This window comes from Lagenorhynchus albirostris, chromosome 1 (genome assembly GCF_949774975.1).
Source record: "Lagenorhynchus albirostris chromosome 1, mLagAlb1.1, whole genome shotgun sequence".
Classification (NCBI taxonomy): domain Eukaryota; kingdom Metazoa; phylum Chordata; class Mammalia; order Artiodactyla; family Delphinidae; genus Lagenorhynchus; species Lagenorhynchus albirostris.
The window spans coordinates 26,678,552-26,702,087 of record NC_083095.1 but is presented as its reverse complement, the minus strand read 5'-3'; the positions used below and the strand labels follow the sequence as shown (position 1 = coordinate 26,702,087).

General features: G+C 48.0%; 1 protein-coding gene across 3 annotated transcripts in view; it reads left to right on the top strand.

The window, feature by feature from the left end:
* Positions 1-23,536, top strand: part of IFT43 (intraflagellar transport 43) — a 115,146-nt gene that overhangs the window by 85,427 nt on the left and 6,183 nt on the right. For all 3 annotated transcript variants that reach the window (XM_060132978.1, XM_060132891.1, XM_060133062.1), the window contains 2 exons: positions 5,481-5,513; positions 6,163-6,209. In XM_060132978.1, the coding sequence (XP_059988961.1) occupies positions 5,481-5,513; positions 6,163-6,209 (80 nt within the window). The remainder of the gene's footprint in view (positions 1-5,480; positions 5,514-6,162; positions 6,210-23,536) is intronic.

Genomic DNA, 23,536 nt, shown 5'->3' with positions numbered 1-23,536 from the left:
CTTGTCCTTCACTGACCAAATCATGCCCAGTGCACGTCAGCGTGGTCTGTAAACGTCAAAGGAAGGGAAGTGCATCTGAGCAAAAGAAGTTAGAAAAAGCGAGTGCCTGGAGGAAAGGGTGACCTGGCTAGGTGGGTTCTCCTTTCTCCCATGACGCGAGCTGTCGTGTTGTAAATTAACCAACGTTAACTACCACATGGTCAGGCTGACGAAGCTACAGTGCTGCTGTAAGTTGAAAGTATGTCATCTCATCATGGAAAATGTTAATTGAATTTGAAGCAGAGTCTGTAGAATGAGCCTTTCCCCCGGTGTAGAACTGCCTGCATGCCTGTATCATGTAGGGTTTAAGAAGTGGGCCTTGTATACTGGCCCGACCCCTTTCTAGGTGGGTGACCTTGGGCAAGTTACTTTACTTCTCTGAGCCCCAGTCACCTCATCTGTAGAAGGGAGCACGTTTAAACAAAATAATGTGATAATTAAATAAGGTAACATATAATACTATATATAATAGTGTTATATAATAGTAACATATAAATAAGATGATATAATAACAATGCTTGGCACCCAACAAACTCAGTAACTGTTAACTGTTATCATCAGTCATCAGTCCTCCTGTGACAAGCCGTGGGGGCGGGGGCCTGGGAATGGACTCTCCCCTGAGAATCGAGGGTGGATGTGTGGAGCCCAGGCCGAGTCACCTAGTGTGGATTGTAGAGAAGCGGGGTGAACACCAGGAGGGGACTGGTTGAGTGCAGAACTGAAGGACTGGGCTTTAAAGGAAGGTGAGGATAATGAGACAACGCCCTTACCCTTGAAGTCTCCACATGTTTAAAGAACAGACGGCTTCACGTGAGGCTGAGAGATCTTAGCGACTTGGAAAGCACCACACAGAGAGGGCCGTGGTTCCCCTCTTGTCAAGTCACTGACCAGGTCCGGCGCATCCCTTGCTGCAAAGCAGGAGGCCAGGATGCCCTTACTCCTAACACCCCGTGTCCACAAGGTGGGAGGTGAGGGAGGACGCTTACTCTCAGTGTCCGAAGTTAAAGCTTTGTTCTTCAAAATGGCCAAAGTAATCAGCAAGTGATGGAGTAGCTCTTGAAAAGAAACCTGGCATTTAATTAACTTTTCAAAGTGCTGGTTCAGCAACCTCTATGTTTTACATTTTGAATATTGAACAAGCATCTCTAATCAGATCTGAATTGCTTCTGGGCCTCCCCCGGTGGACGGCACCTGCTGAGCTTTTATGAGCAACACAGAATCCTGAGTTTCAGGAGGGCCAACTCAGAGTCACTCGGAATGGAGCCTTCAGTCTGTGAGGCCGTTTCCTTCCTCCCCTCAGCCTGTAGGTCAAGTCAGAGTTCGTGAACGCTTCTGTAAGAAGAAAGTAGGCAACTCGGAAGGACAATGCAGCAAGGCTTACATTCTGCTGCTTAGCGACAGAGAGTTCAGTCTACTCTCTGAGATGAGGTTTCGGGCAGTGGTTCTCACATACGTGACTGGGCTTCATTTCTAGAAATTACTACCTCAGGGGGCCTGTGATGCAGCCTAGCACACGGGTGCTGCAGAAGCTTCCCAGGTGTGATTCTCTTGTGCACCACTGGTTAAGAACTCCTGGTGTAAAGGATTCTCTCCAGCTTTCAATTAGCTATCTGTTGCCTCCTGTAAGTATGGAAAACCTGTGAGCACAGTAAATCCAACCAGATGTCAGGGTGCCCGGAGGACATCTAAAAATCAGCGGGTATCTGCTTTTGAAAGGGCTTGGGGCAGTGGGTTTGGGAGATAAGGATTCTCGTTTCAGCATCGTCACTAACCAGCTCTGTGGACAAAGCACACAGCGCTTTGGTGGGTTGGTGCCCACTGTCCCAATCTATCGGTATATATAAGACGGTGCTCCTGAAGCCTGCTTTGCCTCTTTTCCAGAGCTAATGTTGATAGACATGAAAGTCTCTGCAGGCTCCCCAAAAGTGCCCTATCTCTGTACATTGGTCTCGCCAGTATTAGAATTGTCAGGTTCCCAAACCCTCTAACGGCCACTTCTGGGGAAACAGTCATGTGGGCCACGGGGGGCAGTAAGAGACCAGAAGCCCAGGGTGGAGCTGGCAGTCCTCCTGCCATAGGCCTGGGCCAGCTCACACCGTTTCCCCGGAAGTGTGTGATGACCCAGAACCTGCAGTCCTCTCCCTCAGCCTCCACCGACCTACACAGTCTGTGGGAGGCGGGGCTTTAGCCCACATCCTTCTTGGGTTACCTACCCTGCTGGGCAATGATAGACCACCAGGTTTTCATTATTTTTTAACCTGTCACCAGCAATTTAAAAATGCGCTCTGCATCGTGACTGGGTATTTCTGTATATAAAACTGAAAAAAATTTTATGTAACATTTATCCTTACTATTTGCAGTACACTCTCTTCACTGTTCTTTGCTATTGGAAAAAAAAAAAGACAAAAAATAAAGGCTGTTGGTGATCCTCTAAATTGATTTCATGGCTCACTAATTGTTCATGACCTGTGGTTTGAAAATCCTTATGCTAGGTTCCATGTCACTGCATGGTCTGAGGTGCGTTTGGGGACTAGACAGGTAAAGTATAAATCTGTGGAGTGGGGGATTATTTCAAAATAGCACGTTAAATTATATCACTGAGATACATAGACAAGTTATTTGCATATTCACAGTTCTATAAAGAAATGTACTCTCTGCCTCTTCTCCTAAAGCATGCTTCCCACTTCCTTTTGCTTTCTCGCTTTTGGTAGCGGCAGAGCTACAGGAAATACTTCACTAGCCTCTTAACTTCTGTAAGAAAAGCAGCAGTGCAGGTTCAGCGGTAAAGAGCTAGTAGGGACCCCCAGGTGCCAGGGAGGGTGGGAGCTCAGGCTTGGAGGGGGTGGGGCACAGCCCAGCTTCCCTGAGTTTTTCCTCGTGGGAATGCAGGCCCAGTGTGGCCAGGGTTTGTATCTGAAGAATTCAGAAATCCGGACTTTTTTGTACAAAATCTCCCAATCTGGACAACAAATTAATGTTAAAACAGAAAAAAAATTAAACCAAACCAAAATAAGCAGCGGTGTGGTGCCGCCCAAACTTATCTGCAAGCTAGGGACAGCCCAGAAGTGGCCAACTGCTTCAAAGGCAGTGTTTCCTGATGTTTCTCCAGGGCCCCGCCCAAGTTCCCACTAGGCTTTCCATCTCCCGAGCAGAAGGCTCTCCCAGAACCTGCTCTTTCTAGCAGAGAGATTGAGAGACAGACGGACAGGCAGACAGACAGACAGAACGCCCCGTGGGGCATCCGTGCCCTCCATCCTTGAGGGCTGTCTCTTGTTCTTGCTCCTTCCCTGCTGCGGGAGGACCCTGGGCCCCCCCAGGGTGACAGGGAGCAGGCTGTGGGCTCAGCGGCAATTATGCTGAAGATGGACCTCAGCCCCTGTTCGGATGATGAGTGGATCAATGGCAATTCATCAGCCTTCCCCCAGAAGAGTAGTGTTGTCATTATTGTTTCCTTCAGACAGAATCACCGCTCCTTTTGCCCCAGCACGTGGCTTAGGAAGGAAGGATTCTGTCCTACCTGCCGAGGGTGGTCAGAGAGGGAGCTGCCCCTTCCGCGCAACAGAAGGCGCCGGCCTGGGCTGCCCAGCCTCTTGAATCCCGTTATTCTTCTGTGACCCCCGTTTCCATCCAAGCTCTTCTGCCCCTAGTGACATAGGACTGGCTCATTCGGACAGTGGGTTCGGAGTTAAGCCTCACCAGGACAGTTAGAGGCAGTGGTCCCTGGGAACTCAAGCCGGGAGCAGAGCCTCCCCTCCACACAGACAGAAGGCGGCCGTGCTGGCGGCGGGGGCCAGGGCGGGGGCTGCGTTCAGGATTCCTTTGACTTTGACTTAGAACAGGTCATAAACCTGGGTAATCTGCCATCACCACGGTGGGGATGCCCTGGGTACCCGATGCAGTTTATCTTTGTGCCCCACCTGCTGCCCTGAAGGTCCCACTCGCCCCTCTACCCCTAGTTGCTCCGTCTCTTCAGTTGGCCCTTTAAGAGTTGAAAACTGCAGCCTAGGAGGTCCCCTCAGAGTTGTTCCATACTGTTCTTCCAACTTTACCTACCTGCTCACTTCCCCCTCTCTGACTTCAGCCAAAATTAATCCTTTCTACCCTCCTTCCTTCCTTCCTTCCCTCCCTCCTTCCCGCCTTCCTTCCCTCCTTTCTTCCTTCCCTCCTTCCTTCCTTCCCTCCTTCCTGCCTTCCCTCCCTCCTTCCCTCCCTCCTTCCTTCCTTCCCTCCTTCCCACCTTCCTTCCCTCCTTCTAGCCTTCCTTCCCACCTTCCTTCCCTCCTTCCCACCTTCCTTCCCTCCTTCCCTCCCTCCTTCCTTCCCTCCCTCCCTCCCTCCTTCCCTTCTTTTACTCTGTCTCTTTCTTTCTTAACAGCGCAGTTATAGTCTAACTTTCATGGGAAGTAGTCTATTTAGACTTAGGTTTATGATTCTACTCTTTGGGGATTATTTGCCTTTTGCGGAAGGTGCTGGTTGGCCCCCATGCAGCTCTTACTGGGAGGCCTTCTCGGCCTCCTGCTGGCCATTATGACGCCGCCACCACCCTTTGCCCTCGATCATCATGGTGATTGATTTCTGACTTAAAAGAATTCATAGAAAACGAATACTCTGTTATCACAGAAATTTTCACACATACGGGAAAGTTATGTCCGTGTAACCCACACCCAACTTTAAAAATCTTCAGCGTTTAGCAGATCTCATTTAGAAGACTTAAGATCAGTGTTTCTCAGAGTATCAGTAGTGACCCTCTTGGATTAGAATTACTGGGAATTGGTTTAAGATGCATATTCCTGGGCTCCCCACCCCCCCCCAAGACCAACTGATCCAGAAGTCTCTCGTTGCTGGGTCCAGCAATCTCCACGTCTGACAAGCTTCCCAGATGGTTCTTACACACGTTCAGCTTGGGGAACCAGGACCTCACATAGCGACTGTGCAAACAGACTTCCTGCTCGTGGAATGTCGTACTTGCCCACCATCACTCACAGGGCCTTCCAGTCCTTCACGTGGAGGAGACAGAAAGTCAGGCCTGAACTGAGCGGCTAGTTCGTCCCCTTTTGCTCACGGGAAGATACACATGTTAGCACAGCAGCTTCAGATAAGACCCAAGGCCTCAGTCCTAAGGAAGTGCTCTGTAAATTGGTCAGTTAACTGTTGAAAGGAAGGCACCATGTCATCTATACCCTTTTGCGTTTTGAGCTTCTCACTCAACTTGCACTTAAGCTCAACAACTTAAGTTGGAGTCATGCTGAAATAAGGCCATAGGAAGGCATTACTGTAATTTTCTTACACTGGTTGTGGGCCTTGGTCTATAAAGAGGAATCTAGACAAATAAAGTGCTTGGGTTATGCTAATTTGCTCCCACTTTTGAAACCCCCTCCAGCAGGCCATGTCAGCGCAGGAGACTAGAGGGTTCTCATAAACCTTGTCTCTCTTTTTTTCAGGTCAGGAAGGAGGGCTTCTGAAGAGATAGAAGAGTATGTTTCCAGTATTCTTACAACATCCTGTGGTGACCATAGTCAACAGTGCAGTCTGGGTGGTGCTCATCTGTTCAGCCTTTATTGAACACAGCATTCAAAGACAGACAGCAGGAAGTTGGCCACGGGCTGGGGCTGGAGTTAGGAACACTAGTCAAGGGTTCGGTTAATGCGGCGTCCTCAGCTGAAGGGCTGGACTCTGGCATTGATGCTCATGTCGTATCTCCCGCTGCGTGGTTTTTAGAATTGTATGTTCAGGTATCAAGAGTACTGACCCATGGGTTCTGCTTTACTGATGCAGATGGGCAGAAGCAACTCCAGCCTTCTAAACCTAGCCCCTTCCCCTAAGACTTATATCAAAAAGAAAGAAGGAAGGTTTCTGGGTAAAGATGGAATGGGAAGGTAGGGCCATGGATCTCATAGCTGCGGGGTGGATGGAGCATCCCGTCCTGGTCGGGGTGACGCTGCCTGTGGGATGTAGCACCCCATGGCTCGTGTGGCCGTACGTGGCAGACCAGCTGCCAAATCAAGTCTGACCACGTTGGTGGAGGGAGTGGGTCCAGAAGCATTTTCATCTAGAGAAAGAATGGAAGCAATGACAATATAGGGTTTTCACTTTCTGCTTTCCTTTCCTTCTTTTTGGGGGCAGTCACCGCCTCAGACAGCAGAGCCTGGATGGATCAGATGAGGGAGGAGGTAAGATGTCCTTGGGGAAGTCAGAAGGGCTTCCAGAGACGTCCCAGAGCATTTCCTGAGCTACAGTTAAGGCGCCATTTGCTGCAGGCTTACTGGAAACATCCCCTGTGGCCTCATGCTAGCCTTTTGTTTTGCATCTCTGCGCCTTGCTAAGTGCTCCTGCCCCTGCCTAGAATACCCCACCTTCTTTATCCACTAATCCTCTTTGTCCTTCAAAACTCAGCTGGAAGCATCACCTCCTCTGAAATGTCTTCCCTTCCATCCCAGCCTTTCTCTGAGTCTGATGTTCTTTCTCTGTACCGGCAACCTCCTGGGCAAACTTCCATTGTAACACACCACCATGGCAACAATAGCTAATACTTATCAGGTGTTTATTATATCTCAGGCACTGTCCCACCACTTTATAGATGTTAAAGCGTTTCATTTCACAACAACCCTATGAGGCAGTACTATTATTATCCATATATTTTTTTTTTTTTTCCTTGCAGTACACAGGCCTCTCACCGTTGTGGCCTCTCCCGTTGCGGAGCACAGGCTCCGGACGCGCAGGCTCAGAGGCCATGGCTCACGGGCCCAGCCGCTCCGCGGCATGTGGGATCCTCCCGGACCGGGGCATGAACCCATGTCCCCTGCATCGGCAGGCGGACTCCCAACCACTGCGCCACCAGGGAAGCCCTATTATCCATATTTTATAGTTAAGGAGACTAAAGTACAGAGAAGTTAAGTTGCCCATGGTCACAGAGCTACGTGATTATCACACTTTAATTCTTTATTGGCTTGATTGTTCTTCCAACCAGGCTCTAAGCTCCTTGATAGTGGACACTGTGTCTTATTTATCTTTGCATCTCTCATGCACTACACACAGTAGCCAGTTAAAGGCTGACATTGTAAATGAGGGAGAAACAGCACTTACATGTCCAGCAGCCATGTCACAGCTGAAACCTGTGTTCAGAAACTCAAGAGAAAAGGTAAAGTTTGTGTGTACTTTTACAAGAAACCTACTAGAGTGGAGGTTATCTTCAAGACCTAAATGATCAAAGCCTCTTTTTGAACCCACATATTTACCATTTCCACACTATTCCTTTGTGCAGAATTCAGTTTCCATCTTGTATCATTTTCCTTGTGCCTGAAGCGCTTCATTTAACATCTTTTTTGTAGAGCAGGTCCTCTGGCAACAAATTGTCTCAGCCTTGTTTGTCTGAAAATGTCTTTACTTTTCACCAGATACAGAAGTCTGGGCTGGCAACTCTGTTTTTCCTTTGAGCATTTTAGATACTTAGTTCATTGTCCTCTAGCTTGCACTGTGTCTAAGGAGAGCTCAGTGGTCCTCCTTATGTTTGTGCCCCTGTATGCAGTATATCTTTTTCTCCTGCTTTTAAGACTTATTTCTGCTTATTTGTTATTCTCAGCAATTTGGTTATGATGGGCCTTGTTGTGGTTTACTTTGTGTTTATCCTACTTGAACTTCTTGAGTCTGTGCATTTATGGTTTTCATCAGATGCAGATAATTGTAGCCATTGTTTCTTTTCTTTTTTTTAAATTGAAATATAGTTGATGTACAATATTATGCTGGATCAGGTGTACTATGTACTGATTTGACATTTGCATACATTAATGAAATGATCTTCATGATAAATCTATCTGTCCCCATACAAGTTATTACAGTTTTATTGACCATATTCCTTATGCTGTCTGTGTATTACTTCCCTGTGGCTTATTTATTTTATAACTGGAAGTTTGTACCTCTTAATCCTCTTTCCCTATTTCACCTCACCCACCCCTGCTCTGGCAATCACCTGTTTATTCTCTGTATCTGTGAGTCAGTTTTTGTTTTGTGTTTGTTTTGGTGTTTAGATTCTGCACATAAGTGAGATCATATGGTATTTGTCTTCCTCTGTCTGACTTATTTCACTTAGCGTAATACCCTCCGGGTCCATCCATGTTTTCACAAATGGCAAGATTTCCCTTTTTTCATGGCTGAGTAATATTCCACTGTATATATATATACCGTATCTTTCTTATCCATTCATCTACTGATGAACACCTAGGTGGCTTCTCAAATTCCAGCCGCCTTAGCCCCCTAAACTTTGACCTCTGCCTCCTCAGCTCAGCCAGACCTCCCTCCCCATGCTCCACTTGGGGTTCCCCACCCCTGTGCCAGTGTCCAGGAAGCATCTCAGGCAGAAGCCAGGGTGACTGCAGGGCCCACTTCATTTGTTTCCCTTCCCTTGGGGATCACAGTTCTGTGCTACCTCTTGTCCACTGTGTGAAAACAGTTGTATCTTGTATTTTTTCCAGTTTGCTAATCGTTTATAGCCGGAAGGCAAGTCTGGTAACAGTTATTCTCTCGTGGCTAGAAGTGGAGTCCCAAAGCCTTCTATTAAATAACCTTTGCTTGCAACTACAGAGTGGAGGAGAGAATTAAGTCTGTAGAACGTGGATGATTCTCTGTGCCTTAGCTACCTCACAGGATTAGGGCGAGGATCATGTAGGACAATCGTGAAATATTCTGGGATGGTGGTTAAAATACAGATTCCCAGGCCACCCACAAAACAGAAGCTGGAGTTGGGGCCCAGTGATCTGCATTAATTTAAGTAAGCTCCCTGGATAAATATTTCGCACATTGAAGTTTGACAACCCTGCTGTAGTGCCTCCAAAGCCAGGATTGAAGACTGGAGGGGGAGTTGTGTGCAAGAGTACTTCTGCCTCATCTCCTTCCAAAGGGGTTTGAAGGTAGAAAGGGAGTCTCTGGAGGTCAGGAATTCAGCCTGCACTCTAGGAGTTAGTAAGAGCTCCTGGGCCCGCTGCTCCCATTGTTCTTCAGCACTTCGCTTTTCCATTATCTCTTATTGACAAGCTCATTTCTTTTTGCCAGATATTCCTCCTTAACTCTGCTCACTAAATTCCTCTCAGCTGCCAAACTTCTCCACCCACTAATAATTCCCAGCGGCCCTGTTCAACAAGGTATCCTGCACTTCTTTTACCAGAGTCTGCTTTCCCAGATGTGTTCCTAGGATGTCCTCTGCCAGTGCTACACTGGCAGCTGTGATGCTCAGTGATTGGTGGCTACTGCCACCCTCTGGGTTGGCCTGTCCTCACAAACACTCTGTTGCTTCAGCCATTGGTTGCATAGGGCAGCAGGGCAACCACCCAGGAGGATGTTCCCTGGACTCAAGGAGGCAGGTCCCTGCCAGACATGAACAGAGCTGTTTGGTGGTTAAGGCGCAGTGTGCTTGGAAATTGTGATGCTGATGAATCTGAGGTGCTCATTCAGTTCATGGTCTACAGAAGGTTTATTCAACTGGGACTTTTCTCCACACCTCTCCCCACCCCACCTTGGACCTCTTTCCAGCTCCCCTCAAAGGACCTCTGAAATCCCACCTTCTCCATTTTTTTTCAGTGTGTGAACATGCTCCATTTCAAGGAGTACCTGTTAAATATTACAGCAAAACCCTCTGAATACTGAAGTTTACACACATCACAAATGCATTATTAGAAGGTTGTGCTGGCCGCCATTGTGACATCATCACGTTAGAATCAAATTGTTGCAGGGGTTTTTTTGGTAAATTTATTTATTTATTTGTTTATTTTTGGCTGTGTTGGGTCTTCATTGCTACGCACGGGCTTTCTCTAGTTGTGGCGAGCAGCGGCTGCTCTTCGTTGTGGTGCTCGGGCTTCTCATTGTGGTGGCTTCTCTTGTTGCGGAGCACAGGCTCTAGGTGCGCGGACTTCAGTAGTTGCGGCACGTGTGCTCAGTAGCTGTGGCCTGCGGGCTCTAGAGCGCAGGCTCCGTAGTTGTGGCGCACGGGCTTAGTTGCTCTGCGGCATGTGGGATCTTCCCAGACCAGGGATCAAACCCGTGTCCCTTGCATTGGCAGGAGGATTCTTAACCACTGCGCCACCAGGGAAGTCCCAAATTGATGCAGTTTTAAGCAAGTCTATAGGCCACCTTGTCCAAACCTGCCATTTGACGTGTTAAGAGATTGAGCTTTACAGATTATTATACAGAATCTCAGGACTCAAAGGGAAGCTCTGATCTTCTGACTCTCAAGGGAACACACACTCTGCTGTCATACTGTGGTGTCCACCAGCATCACTGCCATCACCAGTATTACCAAACATTTACCGCGTTGTGTAGTACTTCTTTTTTCTCATTTAATTCACAAAACAAATCTATGGGAAAGTTCCTTCAAATCAGTTTTATTGAGTTCTAATTTGCATACAGTAGACTGCATCCATTCAAAGTACACAGTGTGAATTTTTATACATGTATATACCCAGTTAAATCTCCACCACCATAAATATACAAGACATTTCCATCACCCCCAGAAGTTTCTCATGCCCCTTGCCAGTCCACCCTTCCTCTGCCCCTCCAGGCAGCTATGATCTGTTTTTTTGTTTTTTTTGTAGTTTCTAGAATTTTATACACATTGAATCATATGTTTGTACGCTTCTGTGTTTGGCTTTTTCCGCTCACTGGAATGATTTTGAGATGCATCCAGCTTGTTGCATGTATCATTACCCTGTTCATTTTTATTGCTAATATATGGACATAGCACATTTTGGTTATCTAGTCACCTGTTAAAGGACATTTCAGTTGTTCGTTATCCCCATTTTAAAGATGAGCAGACTAAGGCAAAGAAAGGTAACCTTGCCAAAAGTCACACAGCTAGTAAATGACAACATCAGGATTTGGAAGGCAGCTGTGCTCACCACTCTATTACTAACGCAGCGTAGCTCAGCACCGGGCTTTGAATGCAGGTCTTGGCTCCAGCGTCCTTGCTCTTGGCCTCTGAGCTGTAACAAATGGTGCGACCCTCCGCTGTGCTGGCATCTCCTTGCACAGGTTGGTTGTGTCAATGTCAGTTCCCAGGTGTGTAAGATAGAGTGCTGGCATTACTGACGGGAGGCTTAATACAATTTCATTAAGGAAGGGGAGAAGAAAGATACTGTTTTCAGAGAATACCCCTACTATTCTTTTCCCCTTCACAAACTTGGAATGTGAAATTTGTGAATTGGCCTTAATTTTGGCTCCAGAGGTTTGACGCATAAAACCCTTTCTTGTCAGAGTGTACTTGATGTTACCTTCTAGGAGGTATGCCTCTTCCCTGGCATAAATCTGTTTTCCATGCAGTTATGCCTGAGTGGCATACTGTGCCTGAGTCCAGTAGTGGAAAATCAGTTCATATGTTCCACTTCACACTCGACTTAGTCCATTTCACTGTATGTGAATGTTTAGAATCCATTAGGCAATAGGAATCATATGTTACATATAACTAGTTTCTAGAATTATCTTTGCTCAGGGAATTACTTGGTTGGCTAGTTAAGGCTGCTCCTTTGAACTTAGAATAACCAGTGGGTGGGGAGACTCCACGAAATGATTGCCCTGAACCATCCATGGACGCTCATTCAGCAGTGACATTAAACAGATCTCTGGGCACCTGTGAGGGAACCTGCTGGTTTCCTTAATAAAATCACATCCAGTTCCTTGAGGTCATCAGTGAGGAGTATTCTCACCTGGGAAGAGACTGCTCGTCTTCTGGTACTTGGTGGGGGTGGGCAATTGACGAGTCATCTCAAAGGAGAAGATGAATCTCCAGGAACAGAGATGAGAAGCCACGGTCCAGGGCCTCCTCCCAGCGCCTTGGAGGTGAGTTCCACTGAGGAGAGCCAGGGGGTCTTCATGCAGCGCCTCCTGCGGCTCGTGCTGCTCCCATGCCGACGGTGATGAGTGAGACAGCCCGTGCCCTCCAGGATTCTCTGACCTAGTGAGAAATGCCCGCTCTTCTTTCCTCCTCTTCTGTTTTTGTTTTGTTTTTGTTTTGTTTTGTTTGCGGTACGTGGGCCTCTCACTGTTGTGGCCTCTCCCGTTGCGGAGCACAGGCTCCGGACGCGCAGGCTCAGCGGCCATGGCTCACGGGCCCAGCCGCTCCGCGGCACGTGGGATCTTCCCAGACCGGGGCACGAACCCGCGTCCCCTGCATCGGCAGGCAGACTCTCAACCACTGCGCCACCAGGGAAGCCTATCTTTCCTCCTCTTCTTTTATAGAAGACTTTGAGAAGCCATGTCTCTCGAGATATATTTCTCAGCATTCAGCCTCCCTGGATCACTCTTGATACGTGGTGCTTCTTCTTCCCTGGGGAAGAAGCCGAGGGAGAGAAGAGAAGCACTTCCTCCCATCCATTGACCCCTCAGGCTTCCGAGGGAAGAGAAAAGAAAAACAGAAGAAGGAAGGAGCTGTTGAGATCGGGTGCGTTTTTTGAACGAGAAGCGAAGAGTGAGTGCCGTGTAGGGGTGGTTTGGGGGATCTGTTGGTTAACCAGAATGTATTGGCAGCGGGACTGTTTGCAAGACCAAGGCATGCTGAGCTCAAATGTTTTTAGGGGCCAGGCAGGTAATATAAACACTTGAAACAGCAGAAGTGTTCAACTATAAAGAATGGTGGGGCCTGTGGTGAGCTTGGAGGAGAGATGGCATGACCTGAAAGTTTTCAAATTCAGATTTCAAAAAATGACAGAATTTTAAAATATCACTTTATGAACAGGACAAAATGCATCTGCAAGTTGGATTAGGGCTTTGGGAAGGGATTTGCAAATCCTTCCTAAGACATTGGAGGGCTCTCCTCTAGGGGAACACAGGACTTTGTTGGGGAGACAAAACATGAAAGATGGAAAGCATTACAAGGGTTAAATAGCTTAGACAGCAGTGTACTGAGTGACAAAGGTAGCAAGTAGTTGTTGCTATATTGGTGATTTATGTTATTAAGGGCTGTGAGGTCAGAAGAGGAAGTGATCCCTGTAGGCTGAGGGCCCTTCAGGAAGAAGGAAGAACTTGCCTGGGTCCTAAAGGCTGGATAGGATTAGGTTAGGCAGAGAAACACGTGCACAGCCTTCCAAGATAAGTTGCCTGGCATGAGGAGCGACTCCACGTTGAGGATGAATAAGGGGTTCATTCACCATAACCAGGAGGGAAGCTGCTTCTGCAGAGTTAAGCCCTGATTCTGGTCCATTCTCAACTACAGATAGTCAGCATCCCCACATAAACTGCCTTTCATGAAGGTTAAAGATTGCCAATCATCTAATTTGCTGATTCTAGGTAGATTTGCTCACAGCTAGAGCTGACACCGTGCTTTGGGGAAGTTGGGATTCGTGGTTCTGGAGAACAGCTAAGAATAATGGACAGCCAGAGCCCCCGAATGACCTCAGGGTCCCAAAATTGTAGGATGGCAAAACGGATCTTTCCTTTAGTGGCTTAATTATCCATTCCTATTCTTGGAATCAAGTTTCTGGTTTGCCCTAGGCCTTCAGACTTCTTCTGTCATGGAAGGTTGTATGTTAGAGAAAGAACATTGGATCTGGAATAGGAGTGAACCCAGTCTCTACAGGTGACATTGGGCAAGTCATTCATTCACTCATTCCTTTAACCACCAGTTGTTGAATACCTGCTATGTGTGATGCTTGGAGCTGGGCACTGGGAACATGATGGTGTACAAACCATTCTTAGTCCTTGCCCTCATACAGCTTACAGTCTAGTCGGGGATATGGGGACTAATCAAATAGTCACACACTAAATAAGTAAGGACAAATTGCAGTTGAGTCCACTGAGGGAAGAGTCTGGAGTGCCATGAGGGAGAATAACGTGGAAACCTGTTTGGGGTTGGGAACTGAGGGAGGGCCACTCTGAAGAAGTGACTTTCAAACTTCGACTTGAAGGAAGAGTAGAAGTTGCCAGCAGGGACTTCCCTGGCGGTCCAGTGGTTAAGACTTCGTGCTCCCAATGCAGGGGGCAACAGGTTTGATCCCTGGTCGGGGAACTAAGATCCTGCGTGCCACGTGGCATGGCCAAAAATAAATAAATAATTGCTTGCCAGCGGAAGGAGTGTGGAGGCTGGGGGTTGGGAGGACCCTGGTAGAGGAGACAGGAGGCACAAAGTCCTGTCATCTCTCTGACGCCAGAAGTGTTTCCAGGCCTGTTTGGTCTCTTCCGGCTCTAAAATCCAGCTCTCAGAAAGTGAACTCTGGATGGAAAGTGAAACTTCAAAAGGGGCACTGAGAGGCACACAAATGGGAGAAAAGAAATTCTTTGTGTTTAAAAAAGGTAAACAGTATTCAGACTGAGATCATCTCTTAAAACACAATTAGATGTGGACTCAACTTTCAAAAAGTTTATCTCTGAGGTAAAGTCAAGTTAAGAAAGAACTTGTGAGCCCCCCAAATAATGGCTTTAAAAAAGTGGAAAGTCTCTGAAAACAGGAGCTTAAAAAAAAGGATTAGCTCTTTCTTGCCTATAACCATCGCATCTTGGTGTAACCCAGGACTGTGGGTGGAATTATAACTCCCTCTTCCTGGCATCTCCCAGTGCCTCTGGGGCATGCCACCTCCCCACTGGAGAGGGCTGTGCTCTTTGCATCCTGGGGTCCAGGTGTGACAGAATCGAATACCTTAAAACCTTAGGAGTGATAAATCCTATGGCCAACCCAAAAGTGTGAAATTCCTGAAGGACAGGCTGAGTTGAGCCACTTCTAGCCAGGGGCAATTGGGGACTTAATTCTGCAAGTGTAGCAATCTGGATGATCTGAGAGCTCCAAATTTAAGGGTAATTGCTCAATTTTCTATCCATGTCAACAGGGAAAATAGGTAAAAGTGGCTGAACACAGCCAAGCAATGAGGCTGGATGAGATGTGAGATGCTAGACTGTCAGTGGAATTAGAAAAATGCTATATGTAGTGGGATATCGCTTTGTCGCCCCTCTCCCCGTTCATCTCTGTCTCCGGGCTTTCTGACTCTCTTTTGGGCTCTTTCTCATTGCCTGCTTAATCCTTCCACCCTATCTTTCATCCGTTCTCCTGCAAGCAGCAGTCACTATTGGCCCAAGCAGTTTTAATGTGGAGAAAGAGAAAGTGGAAAGAATTATTTAAGTGCAGATAAATTGGAACCCTGATATCTCAATTCTTTTCTCTTGCTTAGTATGAATGTTCCGTTATGTTGGCATTCCCTTCCTTAAGCTTACTGCAGCACACTGGACTTATTAGGTAGTACCCAAACCTAGTTCCTTTGCCTCCCTCTCTGTGCCTTGTTAAGCTTCATTCTGTTTATAGGATACTGGGTATGAAATTTGAAAAAGAAGTCCTTCTTATAGGAAATGGTATTGATAATCAATGTTTGTAAGTGTTTACCGAGAGCCAGGCCCTGTGCTGCTTTACCTGCAATATTTCAGTTAATCCTCACAACATTTCTATGAAGAGACACTGTGATCACCACCCTTTTACAGAAGAAGAAATTGAAGTTTTGTGATGTTTAGTAGCTCACAGAGGTCACATGGCTAGTAAGCAATGATGTGCTGGGAAATATTTAACAACCAGCTCTCTGGGGGAGAAAAAGTCCTCATTGGTAGAGTTTGCCGATTTCTGTGGTGTAAATGCTCCCATGAGGGCTGTTTTCAAGCTCCCAGCATGACATCAGTGACCACAGAACTGGGAAGAGATGGACAGTAGCACACCAGTATGTTTCCATCATACAGGTACATTGGATGTAAATAATTTCAAGAGCATAGGCAAAGTAAAATGTAGTAAAATTTAGGAAGTGGTGAGTTTTGAGTATTACCTTTGTTTTTAATATAATTTATTTAATTATAAGGATGTATAATTTAATCTTTAATGATGTTTATGTTTAACAACCTGCATGCGAAATTCCTCAAATTTTTAGCCAGCATGAGCTGCTCCAGGACATCACTGCTAGTAAGTGATGGAGCTGGAGTTGGGACATGGCCTTTGTGACTCACGATCACCTGTTCTCACCACCTTCGTCTTTGCTCTCAAAGTGTTAGGTTCGTTTCTCAAGCCTGCTTATCCAGGAAGCTTGCCTCCACTCATAGTCCCACTGCCCTGTTGCAGATTTGTTATCCTTTCCTGACTCTCAGATTAACCCACTGGCCCCTGTCCTCAGCTCTGCTGATCCTTTCTCCGTGAAGTCTTGGCAGCAACATCCAGGCTGAGCAGAGAAAAGCCAGAGAGACCAGGTCTTTAGGGCTCTGCGACATGAAGCAGAGTCTTCAGGTTGGACCACGCCTCTCCTTCATGTTATGTTTTCTTTTCTATCAAATCCATTGGGATTGCTTTTAGATAATGAATTCTCTCCTGGGTCCTTTGGAGAGGAGAGCCTATTTTAAGGGGAGAGGAAGGAGTGTCACTGGGCTTGTGCAGGTGTCAGGGTGAGTAGTGGGGAGTATGGGAAGTTTGGAAGAACAGAGACCCCGCAGGGCACTCCCTGGGCTGTGGCGGGCTATGGCTGGAGCTCTCCCACCAGCGCAGTGCTCTGAGACACAGCTGAGGGAACAAACTGACATCACAGAGACTTGGGACACTCAAAAGACTGCATGGAACGTCAAAGAGCCCCAGCCAGGGGTGTTGGATCATGGTGCCAATACTGAGCTGAGATCATCATGGGCCACAGGTGGACTCTGTGCAGGTTCATTTTAGTATAGAAAATAAACTTTCTGTAAAGTGATTCTCTAAACAAAAGACTTGGTGCGCTTTACCTGTAGGCCATGTCTGTGGCTGGGACATTTGGAAAGACTTCCATAGGCAAATATGACAGTCAGGTGTTTTTGGGTTTTTTTTATCACTAGGTATATGGGAATGGACAACCTAGAAATAAGGATGTCGTAGAGATAGAAGGTACCTCATTTTGGTGATGAGGAAACTTGGGACAAAAGTTGACAAGTAACTGCACATGGTCAGCAAATCAGGGGCAGATCTGGGACCCAGGTTTCCTACTCCTACTCAGGTGGACCCTCTAGTACAGCTCTGTGGACCAGGAATCTGGGTTCAGTTCTTCCCTGATAGACAGTTAAGGCCACATTCCTGGCAGCAAGAGAAAAATGAACTCTAGTAGATGTAGACTCTTGGGGCCCCAAGGGCAACTTCTTTACTCCCCAGTGTGGGTTTGGCCCCAGAGTGAGTGAGATGCCAGAGGAGTTACAGGGGACTTGCCAGAAGTTTCTTTAATGAAGCAAGAAAAGTTGTTTTGACTTGCTGTTGTTTTCTGCAGGAGGTAATTCAGGGTCCCATTCCCCTACCGTGGGACAAGCATACACCATCGTGGAGTAGGTATCTAGGAGCTGATGGGATGGAATGACTTAGCTCAGCACACATAGTAGAGACTGGTTTGGCTGCGCTCTTCTTGCCTCTTGAAGAGGCAGAGAGTCAGGGGAGCTTCTGCAAATGGAGTTAAGCTTGGAGCACATTTTGGTTGTTCTGCTTTGTCACCTCAGTTGTTCCGTACCTCGCCCTGGTCCAGCTGCAAAGCACAGCCCAGAGCGTTGACCAGACCTCCTGCTCTGCTGGCAGAGCTGGAACAGAGTGCTCTAGGCCCCTAGTGGGCCCCTACAATCTCTGGGTCACACCAGCCTTTCAAGCTTTCCGTCACAAACAGCTCTGCCCGAAACGTGGTTGACAGCGACCTCTCTGGGACTCCATTTTCTTTGTTCACGTGAGCAGCTTACTGGGATGTCCCCGTCTGAAGAGGGAGAGTGGGGAGCATGACACAGACGTCCTGCACCACGCATGCACGCGCATCGTAAAGGAAGCAGGTTGTATTAACCTTCCTCCAGGAACACAGAGAAAGCTCTGTCAGCATTCCATCGTGCTGTAGTCGGTTTGGAGGAATGTGGTCAATAGTAAATCATCCAACATTAAGCACTGACAAAAGTAAAGAGAGTTAAATCTCCCTGAAATAGTTGTAGAGATCTGGGTATTTATTCCGTAACTCCTTGGATTCTGTCCCTGTTGAATATGGAAGACGGGATCAGGGTAGGACAAAGCCAATCCCGTTTAGTTTCGTGAGATGGTCCTAGATGTGATGGTGAGCTCTGATCCAGCTTTGGGGAGAGGCACAGGTACTTCTCCGCACAGCTGTGAAAGGAGTGGTGGATGAGGGCAGAGAGGAGATGAGGCCATATTGATGAGAACCATTGCCCAGGGACATCTTAGACTCAGATTTTTATGTGACTAGAAGGAGAGGCTCAGTGCTTTAGGATATCTGTTTCAAGTGACGGGGACTGTATAGAGAAGAGGCATGGCGTTCTCTGCCACACACAAAAAAAAGACAGGTGGATTTGTGGGTTGCTCCAAATAGTCTTTGTAACCCAAACCACAGCAAGCTGTGGCCTGGGGACTGTGCTCTCCAAGCAAACGGCCGTGATGCCTCGCTCATCTTGAAGTCTGACGGTCAGATAGTGCTTAGGTGAGACAGGAAGGGACAGGCGTGATTGTTCATCTGAAGTTGGACTCAGTGCATCACTTAGACCTCAATTGAAGTCTTTCCTTCCAACACACGGGGATTAGTTTCTAAAGAAGAACCTGAGATAACAAAGCCTAGGTATAGCAGAAATCCAGGGGAGCGGTGACAGGGGACCCTCTTACCCTAGCGAGAGACGAACTTGATATGGCCAACTGGTAGGTCTTCCTTTCCAGCTTCAGGTCCTCCCAGCTTTCTAAAAATGCCCAGATGTTTGGTGTGTGCATGTGTGTACTCGCCTATATATATACACACACGCGAGGGAACACATACTGGGAATGTGATTCCTGAGTGCATAAGCGTGGTTGATGGACTGGGTTTACCTAAAAGACCCTTTAAGAGGAAGCTCTTGAAAGATGATTACAGAATTGAGACACCATCATTTAAAAGTGCCCGAGGCAAATGCCTTTGAAAATTGCTGCAGCGGAGGGACGGAGAAAGAACCCGGCAGCCCTTGATTGTTGCCCCGTTCCCTCAGGACCCGTCCCCCCCTCCCCCTCTGTTTCTCATCTGATGAGAGAGAGAGCAGCAGTAAGACTCCTCATCTATCTTATGAAAATCCGATTGGGAATGGCTGTGATCAAAACCAGCTGGCTGTCACCGGCAGTGGCCTTGCGAGGAGGGAACCGCTCAGAAGCATTCTGTATGTGGCGGAGTCACGGCTGGCACTGATCAAAGGAGCATTTTTGTAATAAATATATATAAGGAAAAAATACAAAACCTAAGGATTTAGAATAAAAGCAGGGTAGTTTGTCTTGTTTTTTTCAGCGTAACACGGAGAGGATGAAATAGAATCAGATATGCCTGGTTTCTAACACAGAAGCCAGGCATATCTGGCGGCTCTGAGAAGGTGCTCTCTGTCACATTAATACCATATCACTGATCTTGGGCCTTATTGAAGAGAGTGGAGAGTTCCTCACTTTCCATTCCTTCCAGCCACTTCATTCCTCGTCACCTTTGAAGTCGCTTACCACCCCTCGTCCTTAACACATCTCTACGGATCAAAGCTGGAACTGCCACGAAGCTCCCAGAGAGCTCTTGGGGTGGCAGGGAGCATCCCTGTTCATTGTTCTTCTTTTCCTTCAACTGTCGGTAACCACTGTGCGATTGTTCCCTAGAGACCACTCCAGTGCGTGACACCAGGGTCCTCCCAGTGTCAGGCTCCTGGGCTGAACAGGATCCTTCCCTATGGAGAACCCCTGTTGGGCCGTGCTTGCCTCCCATGAGCACTGCCTTTGAATTGCTCCAAAGGGTCAGTCCTGGCTGACGACCCTTTGCGCGGTCAATACTGACTCTTCCACAGCCCCTGGTGGACTGCGTGGGGTGATGGGGCAAATCGCATTCTAGGGGATTGCATTCATGCTCCTTCCGGAGAGTGCCACCACCCCTCTGTGGGTAATATGCTGAGGCCGGGCCTGCACACCCACAGTAGACCGCGAGCTAAGTCACCACTCAGCACAGCCTCCTGTCTGCCCACCACCCAGCCGGCACCACACCCCCTGAGGCCCAGCTTGTCTCAGAAATGGACTCAGTCCAAGCCCTCCCGTCCAGCCCGTCGTCAGCCAGGAGAGTGGCCACGGCGTGGGTGGCTGGGAGGAACAACCGGCTCTTTCGATGTTCTTCCTGAGGTCGGGGATCTCTTTCCCCAGCAGCAGGAGGAGGGGGTGGGTTTGGCAGGGGCATGGAGACATCTCAACGTACGGGACATAGATAAACCGCCCCCCACCCAAGCCAGCGCCTCAGGACGGACATCTTCCTGCCCCTGTCATTCGCTTCCTCAGGGACCTGCTTGGGCACCTTTTGCTCGTGATCAGTCCTGTTTCTCGGTCCCTGCAGTGGACCTTCTGGCCAGCAGCATCACAGTTTTCAGACTCTTCTCCCATGGCTGCCTCACTCCTCCCCTCCCAGTGACCTGGCCGGATCAGGTGAAATCACCGGGGATCGGTCCTCATAAAGCAGACCCGCCAGGGACCTGCAGATGCATTTTTGCCCCGGAACCCCCGTGCGTCCGGGGAGTGCAGGGGCCCAGGAGCTCCTCTGAGACCGTCCCTTTCCCTTGTTCCTTCGGGTGTTGGAAACCTGTTGCCTACCACTTTCCCCTTTTCTTCTCCCTTTAAAAAAATTCTCCATTTTTTCACTTAGAAAAAAAAATTATTTATACGATTGAGATCCACTAATTAAAGCCATTTTCTGGTATTTGGTTACTGGAGTGTTTGATGTCTCTCTGACAAGACCATGAAATGCATGGAGTGTCCACAGGGACAGAATTTGCTGAACACGGCTCTTTGTAAATGAGGGGACACAGTGTCGCAGCAGCTCATGAATATGAAACGCCCATGATGCCACCTCAGTGGACTTGGGAACACAGATGAATCCTGTCATGTGCTAAATGAGACCAATTTCTTTCATTTAACTTCATCTTCAATCAGACCTTCTTCCATTTGCCTGTTTAAAATTCCCCATACGTGATGCAGAAGGTAACAGCATTCAGTAAAACAAAGTTTTGCAGCTGCAGAGAAAAATTATAATGATCTCAGGTGTAAAGTTGCAATCTCCTGGAAACATGGACATTCTTTCCTTTCGCTCACGAGCTCTGCTGAGAGTCTGTTGACTTTGAGTGCAACATTGGGGGTTGTGTGGACTGCTCTTCTTGGGGTGTCCCTCCACAGCGTGTCCAGGCCCCTTTCGGGTGGGTTACTGAATGTGGCTGTGAATTATGCAGGGTGGACGTGAGCCCTCAGCAGCCCACGAGTGCTCTGCTGTGGCCAGGGCACTGGGCGGGGGAGCAGCTCCGGGAAGAGATGGTGTGGGACCGCTTGGGGCCTCTGCCGTGGGGGGCACAGTTAGTGGGTGAAGCGAGAGGGGCAGATGTCATCATTCAGCACCCGGAGGAACCTGACAAGGTAGGCCAGCCCCTGGTATCGTTTACTAAGGCGTCAAGGTCAGAAAGTGCTGGAGTTAGAAGAGACTTTATGTAGCTCTCTAGAAACCCTTCTGGCCACGACCAGAAAATTCCATTCAGAAACCCCCAACCAAGAAAATCAGCAAAGAGTAGAACCTAAAAGGGACACAGAGAGGAGGGGTTCCCTGCCTGAGCCATCTTTGCCTGGGTGGGACCGAGGGCCGGATCAGGGTGCCTCCTTCGTTCTCTCCTTCCTCTGCGCCAGGGAAAGAGCCTGAGTAATGCTCAGGGTGTACTCATTACAAGCGGAGCCTGATCTAAGAAATCACTTTCTGTTCTTGTACCAAAACAAGCCAACAACAGCTAGATGTGAAGGCAGGCTATCGTGAAATACGTTGCAGAGATCTGGGGCCAGGGTCTTTGCAGGAGGCAGGCAGGCTTCTTGCTGTCGAGCCACAGGGGCAGAAAAGGATCCCTCTGGGACTTCCCTGGGTACTTAGCATTTTAGTGTGCGGGTGTGATGGTATTACGGGCAACGTGTGCATTTCAGGGCAAGTGGCAGCTTCTCGCATCTTTGAAACCAGTTGTAATTGATCCTACTGGTGTTCCCACATGTTTCTATTATTTATTTCTATTACTTATTTAAGCACCGCTCATTTATTTCTGTGGTTTCATCTGGTAGTTGGTTTGTTGGTAGATCTGTTGGCAGGCTAGTATGCTGGTATCTTGATGAGTTTTCCATTTGGCAACCTCTCTCTTTGGAATTAGCTCTTACTGCTGTTGCTGTTCATTAACAAGCCTTTACTGGGGGCTCCCAGAAGGTGGCATGATGGAGTGGGGCACGCTAGAGATCAAGAGGAAGCCCAGGGTGAAGAGCAGTGTGACCCAGCCTCAGGATGGAAGCCCAGCAGTCCATATGGACCCAATTTGGATGACTCTTCCTCTGTAACTTTGTCCCCATTCCTCCATTGTTTCTTGTATATGCACAGGCCCTTCCCAGGAGGCCTTGCAGCTCTCAAGTGAGGCAAAGCCTCTGTTGTGATGTCATCAAATCCAGGATGTATCTAAGGATTGCTCTTGGTGGTTCTTGCGAAATGAATCCTGCCCAGGCAACTTTGGGACTCAGTAACACTTATACTATAATTAGAATGATATAGAGAAGATGGACATGGCCCATCCATGTGTGTGCCTTGCAGATTTGAGGGGCATTTATTGATCCAGTTCCGTTCAGTTGTCCTTTAGTTTGCCCATCTTTGGGAATGCAGAAGTGACTGGGACGTGGTCTTCACCGTCCACTAGTCCAGCATCTAGGAGGCAGGCCGAGGGCAAATTTCACTTGCTCTACCTACAGCAAAGTAATCAGGTCCATCCTGTGTCCTTGAATATAAAGCATTGTGGAAAGGTAGAGTAGGAAGCTCTGAATTCTGCCTGTTGGGTTCCAAGATGATTCACAAAGGAAGGGATGTGCATTTTCCTTATTCTGCTCATTTATCATCATTTTTTTAATGTATAGACCCTCCCTTTGCAACTTTTCCATGCTGGGTCCATCTTGGTTTGCCCCTAATATGCCTCCAAAGAGGTCTTGCCTATAGCAGGCACCCAGACGTCTCCTGGCCGGTTGATGCAGGTCCTTGCTCACCTGGCATCTGACGCCCTCTCTCCTGCTTCGCCCCGAGCTGCTCTCTCCTGGGCCCTGCACGCCAGCCACGCCACCCTTTTAGCGAGTTCCTCCTCACCTCCTAGCGCCTTTGTGCACGTTGTCCCCTGCCTGGCTTAGTCCTGTTTATCCTTCAGTGGCCCTGTCCTAGTTCAGAGACCTTCCCTAACTCGACACTCCACCCCCCCAAAATCCTGAATTAGATCCTCTCTGGACTGAATTAAGGGCATTATGCAGCATCCATTCGATAGAAAACTAGATGGTCATTTAAAAGAATAAGATGCACGTGTACATTGAAAAGGACAGATAAAAGTAAGCCGCAGGACTTCCCTGGAGGTCCAGTGGTTAAGACTCCATGCTTCCGCTGCAGGGGGCATGGGTTGAATCCCTGGTCGGGGAACTAAAATCCCGCATGCCGCATGGCACAGCCAAAAAATAATTTAAAAAAAAGAAAAGTTGGGGCTTCCCTGG